The following is a 5958-nucleotide window of genomic DNA, read 5'->3' on the forward strand; positions in this document are numbered from 1 at the left end:
TACAGAAAACCTCAGAGTCTTATCTGCCGGGGACCATCTGTTTCCCCCAACAAGGCTCCTCACCAACGGCCCAATGAGGGAGACTGCTCGGCTGGGGGAAGTGGTTGAGAAGAAAAGGAGATAGAAACAGGCGCAGTCCCTGGAGCTGCTGCCCTTGCTTTCTACCACCTTCTCTGTGTCAGGTAGGTCAGGCGGGGATGCTATGAAGGCAGCCCTGGTGTGTCACACTGCAGTGAGGACCGCTCCAGGTCAGTCCTTCCTGAAATAACTTTCTATTTTCTGAGGAAAAACTGAACTTCCTAAGCACGTACTTCTTTAAATGCAGCCAGGCTCCTTGTGGGCTGAGTCAAAGGTTGGTTCCTTCTGAAGTGGACAAAGAGGACCTGCTCTAGCATTTCTTGCAAGTCTGTCCAAGGCCTTCTGTTCACATGTGTGTCATGCTGCTTCTGTGGGTTAAGGGAAGAGAGAAGGGAATAGCCCACTATAATTAGGAATCTGGGGCTGGAGGGGTTTCTATATCATAAGACACTTTCATCTAGAAATAGAAATTTGTCTCTGTGCTATAAACATGTCAGTTTCCTTCCACAGACTTGACAAAATGTCTCTCTTCTTATCATGGATCAAAGCTATTTTCATCATTGCCTTGGTATTTCCTCTTTATTCTGGTGAGTGAATTTTCCAGTACAAGGTGAAATATTTTACATATCTTAGAAAATATGGGAAACAACTTCTCTAAACTAGGAATGAAGGAGGTTGTTTTTTTACTGGGCTTGTAAATCTTAAACTGATAAAGTGAAAAAGGGCATATTACAAATGTCTTTTGAAAAAGGCATCAGCGGGTTGCTTTTTCTCATCTCCCGTTTTGGACAAGTAGAGACAGAGTAGAGCGGGTTAGAGTGAGCACTAGAATTTTGCTCTTTGTCTACAGCTATTGAACATGACCTATATTATTTTTCTTTCTGGTAGTCAGATTGTTAAAGGCAAACCTAGGGGGAGAAATGATCTTTTCTAGATCTAGTATTGCTTGATATTCTGATTATCACTCAATCTGAATCCCTTATGATACTTTCAAAGAAAGCTGTTTGGAATTCAAAAATATGTTGCATTAATTTTCACAGAGTTACAATAACTGAATAATAAATAATAATAAAATATTTCCAAATTTGGTATTGTTTTATGATTTTTTTTGTTTTGTTAATGGCAGGAAAGTCTTGCTTCATTAGTTGTGGAGTCTCTAATATTTTATGTGCACATGTTTCTGCTACTAATAAATATGGGCCTTGTTTACTAAAATTGATTCTTCTTTCCCCCTTCCTTTCTCCTCCTCTTCCTCTTTCTCCCCTTCTGTTTCTTTCTTCTCCTCCTCTTTCCTTTCTCCTCCTCTTCCCCTTTCTCTCCTTCTATCTCTTTCTTCTCCTCCCCTTCCCTTTCTCCTCCTCTTCCTCTTTCTCCCTCCCTACTCCTTCTGTTTCTTTCTTCTCCTCCCCTTCCCTTTCTCCTCCCTCTCCATCTTCCTCTCCCTCTCTCCCTTGCCCCTCCCCCACTCCTCCTTCATTTTTAACTTTCTTTTTTTACCCATGTGTTGGTTGCAGAAATTTATTTTGAACCTGATTTCGGATTTCCGGTAAGTTAATACAGGTGCAGGTTGAAAAAGATAAGCAATCAACTTTCATATATTATACATTTTAACAGAAAAATTCATCAAAAATTGTGCATCAGAGAGGTCTTTCCAAAACTAAAAAGATAGTATTACAACCGGAGAAGGAAATGACAACCCACTCCAGTATTCTTGCCTGGAGAATCCCATGAACGGAGGAGCCTGGAGGGCTGCAGTCCATGGGGTTGCTAAGAGTTGGACACGACTGAGCGACTTCACTTTCACTTTTCACTTTCATGCATTGGAGAAGGAAATGGCAACCCACTCCAGTACTCTTGCCTGGAGAATCCCAGGGACAGGGGAGCCTGGTGGGCTGCCGTCTATGGGGTCGCACAGAGTCGGACACGACTGAGGTGACTTAGCAGCAGCAGCAGCAGCAGTATTACAACAAGGTCAAAAAATAGAAACTTAGCCATACAAAGCTATCTGTCATTATCTAGACAACATAAAAAGGTGCATATCCTGTTACACAAAAATTTAATTAATGGGCATAAATGTTGCTTCATACAAGCTTCTGAGAAAGGTTGAAGGTGTTTAGAGTAGTAGTGTTCATCTTAGCATAACAAAGGAAAAAGAATCAACCTAAATATATATTTAAGATAAAAAGTTCTATAGATCCACATAGTATGATATTACATAAAGGTAAAAAAAAAAACCTATAGCTCTAAATATCTGAATAAACAGAATCACATGTTTAAAAAGTAGATGATATAAGCAGATATATAGTATTTTTTATTATGTCAAATACCAAAACTGTCAACAGTAAACAAACTGCATTTGTATCTTCTGTATAGATAGATAGATAGATAGAGATATACACACACACACACATACACACACATGCACAAACACATAGATTTAGTTGGAATTATCAAGAATGGGAATAAGAAAAAGAACAATCTAATTTCATGATTTCTTCTTGAGTTTGAAAGGGAAGTGAAGATGATGGTCACTAAATTACAAAAACACATTTAGCCAGTTTTATGACCTCTTTAAAAAATTAGAGCAGGTTTATGAAGACAATAATATTTTACTTTTAAGTGGGATGTGTGTTAGTTTTATAAGTTGTAGTGTTATAGATAGTAGTTTTTAAAACTAAACATAGGTTGCTTCCCTGGTGACCCAGTGGTAAAGAAAGGGAAGTCGCTCAGTCGTATTCGACTCTTCCCAACCCCATGGACTGCAGCCTACCAGGCTCCTCCGTCCATGGGATTTTCCAGGTGAGAGGACTGGAGTGGGTTGTCATTGCCTTCTCCGAGTGGTAAAGAATCTGTCTGCCAATTCAGGAGACATGGGTTCAATCCCTGAACAGGGAAGATCCCACATACCACAGAGCAACTAAGCCTGCGTGCCATAACTATTGAGCCTGTGCTCTAGGGCCTGGGAACCACAGCTACTGAAGCCCACATGTCCTAGAGTCCATGCGCTGCAACAAGAGAAGCCCCACAATCAGAAGCCCACAAACTGCAGCTAGAGTAGTCCTCACTCACGACAGCTGGAAAAAGCCCACATAGCAACAAAGACCCGGCAAGGCTAAAAATAAATAAATAATTTTTTTTTAAACCTAAATATAAAATATATTTCCAATTTTCGTGCATGGTACTTTATATCAAGACTAAACAAATTTTACTCAGACTTTCATTCCCTAATGAATTTTATGTTGTCTCTGCATTTAACAGCCAGACTGTAAAGTGTATACAGAAGCTTGCACCAGAGAATACAATCCAATCTGTGCCAGTGACGCAAAAACCTACAGCAATGAATGTACTTTCTGCAATGAAAAGATGTAAGTACACGATAGTAAATATTTGGTCTTCCAAGGTATGAAGAAATCATTACAAGGTGATGGTAAATCTGTACAATCTGCTGATTGTACCAAGGCACAATATATATATAGAAAATAACTGTAAGGTCATTGTAAAATATTAGGGGCCACTCTTTTTTCTTTCCCTGAAGTTCTTGTTTCTGAAAGTAATTTTGTGTTTGAGCTATCAATAATTTTGATTGATATTGTGCAAATGTGTAAACAATTAATTTAACTTAATTATGAGTTACTAATGGCAGACTAACAACCAATAGAATGTAATTCCAAAGCCCAGCTCTGTGTGGTGGCCATGTGATTGACCCTTGCAGATTTCCAGCTGAAGGGAGCATAATTGTTCAAGAACCAAACAGACCACTGAATTCAGAAATTTATCAAAATCAGCCCATTCATGTTAGAAAGGGACTCCTGTCAAGGTTGACTGTCTCAAAAACTCTCTGTGTGTGTTAGTCACTCAGTCATGTCCGACCCTTTGTGATCCCATGAACTGTAGTCTGCCAGGTTCCTCTGTCCATGCAATTTTCCAGACAAGAATACTGGAGTGGTTGCCATTCCCTTCTCGAGGGGATCTTTCCGACCAAGGAATCAAACTCGGGTCTCCTACAGTGCAGGCAGATGCTTTACCATCTGAGCCACTATGACAGCCTCCAAATCTTCCCTGGAGAGTGGGGCATTCTAGAGCACGTCTATCTAATCTCCCTTTCTGCCTCCTTCCTCTGAGACAGTCTGCAGTCTAAAGGTTCAGCCAGCCTTCTACCTCCTGCCTCATTTCCTCTCAGGGGGTATTTCCTCTCACAAAATCTTTGCACATTTAATCCCCAAAGAGGCATGTGTTTCTGGAGGACTGCTGAGATAGTCTCCAGTCTCTCCTCTCTCAGATCTGGGTGAGTCCCAAACCTGAATCAGGACTGAGTGCACAGGAAGAGTGAAGTGGGCCCAGATGGGAACCGGCTCTAGGAGCAAGCAGAGTCCAGTTGCTTCTGCAAGTGGAACACAGCCACTCTACCTTGTTCCATTTTCAAATCCTCCTTATTGAAAAGATTTTTGGAGTTTTTATGTTTAACATCCAAACTCTATTCTGCATGCACATTATCTACATTTCTGTATCACAGAAATGACTCCAATCTGTACAATCTATGGTAGAACTTACAGCATTGAGTGTAATTTTCTCAGTGATACTACACTGGGAGTTTAAAATATTCCCTTTTAAATAAAAATTTATGGTGGAGTAATTTTAGATTTACAGAGAAATTTCAAAGATAGTACCAGTTTTTGTATCCTTTATCCAGTTTCTCCTAAGATTAACTCCTTATGGAAACCTGGCACACATGTCAAAAGTAGCAAATTAACTTTGGTTTATCAGTATTAACTAATCTACAGAATTTGTTTGGATTTCACCAGTTTTTCTATTAATATCCTTTTTAATTTTTTTAAAGTGTAATGTACTTTATTTCTTCCTTAAAACTCTAATTGTTTCCTCTCTTTCTTTATAGGAATAATGATGCCGATATTCATTTTCAACATTTTGGTGAATGTGAATATTGATAAAGCAGCTCATAAATTGTAATTACATTCTGTGGTGCATTCAACAGGCAATTAGAGTCTTCTCAGTCAGAGCTAACCAGGTCAATTCTATGAAACAAGAGCTATTGATAGAATATAGAGCATTCAGATTCTTTCCAAAATTAATTTTTCATGATTTCAGGATTTTCATTCTTTATATTAAATTTATTCAATGGTAGTTTGAAAAACTAATGTCACTTGCATGCTTGGTAACATAAAAGCTAGTGTAATTTAAAATAATAAATATTTCAATCATTAAAATGTTAATAATGATGTTATCTTTATTAAAACACCCTTTCTTTCAACAAGGGGTTAATCAAATATAATTTCAATATTTTCAAAGATGAAAATTTGAACTATTTCAAAATTCTTTGGTATTTACCAAAAGTGTAAACTGTTTGGCTCCTTTCTATGCTATTGAATCAAATTCTCCAAGAAAAAGGGACGAGGAAGTTGAATTCTAATAAGCACTTAAGGTTAATGTTATGATCACAAATGTTAAACAATAAGAACCTTAATTCATTAAATAATTAATTAGAACTTAAGTTCTATAATTGAATTAGTTGAAAAATCTATTCAAAGATAGCATAAGATTTCTGAAGCTTGGGAAAAATTTTACATGTTATTTTCTTTCTCTTTCATAAATAAGCCAAAAGGTAGTTGCTGCTGCTGCTAAGTCGCTTCAGTAGTGTTTGATTCTGTGTGACCCCATAGACGGCAGCCCACCAGGCTCCTCCATCCCTGGGATTCTCCAGGCAAGAACACTGGAGTGGGTTGCCATTTCCTTCTCCAATGCATGAAAGTGAAAAGTGAAAGTGAAGTCGCTCAGTCGTGTCCGACTCTTTGCGACCCCTTGGACTGCAGCCTACCAGGCTCCTCCATCCATGGGATGGAGGCAAGAGTACTGGAGTGGGTT

At 38.6% G+C, this 5958-nt stretch overlaps 1 protein-coding gene across 1 annotated transcript; it reads left to right on the plus strand.

Annotated features, from left to right (window-relative positions):
- The first annotated feature begins 291 nt into the window (after positions 1-291).
- Positions 292-5273, plus strand: LOC101903018 (acrosin inhibitor 1). Its single transcript, XM_024995238.2, has 5 exons — positions 292-352; positions 589-665; positions 1593-1624; positions 3337-3443; positions 4973-5273. Exons 2-5 carry the CDS (start codon positions 599-601, stop codon positions 5022-5024), a joined length of 258 nt encoding a protein of 85 aa, XP_024851006.1. The 5' UTR covers positions 292-352; positions 589-598; the 3' UTR covers positions 5025-5273.
- The last annotated feature ends 685 nt before the right edge of the window (positions 5274-5958 follow it).

The sequence above is a fragment of the Bos taurus genome, chromosome 7, assembly GCF_002263795.3.
Source record: "Bos taurus isolate L1 Dominette 01449 registration number 42190680 breed Hereford chromosome 7, ARS-UCD2.0, whole genome shotgun sequence".
Taxonomy (NCBI): domain Eukaryota; kingdom Metazoa; phylum Chordata; class Mammalia; order Artiodactyla; family Bovidae; genus Bos; species Bos taurus.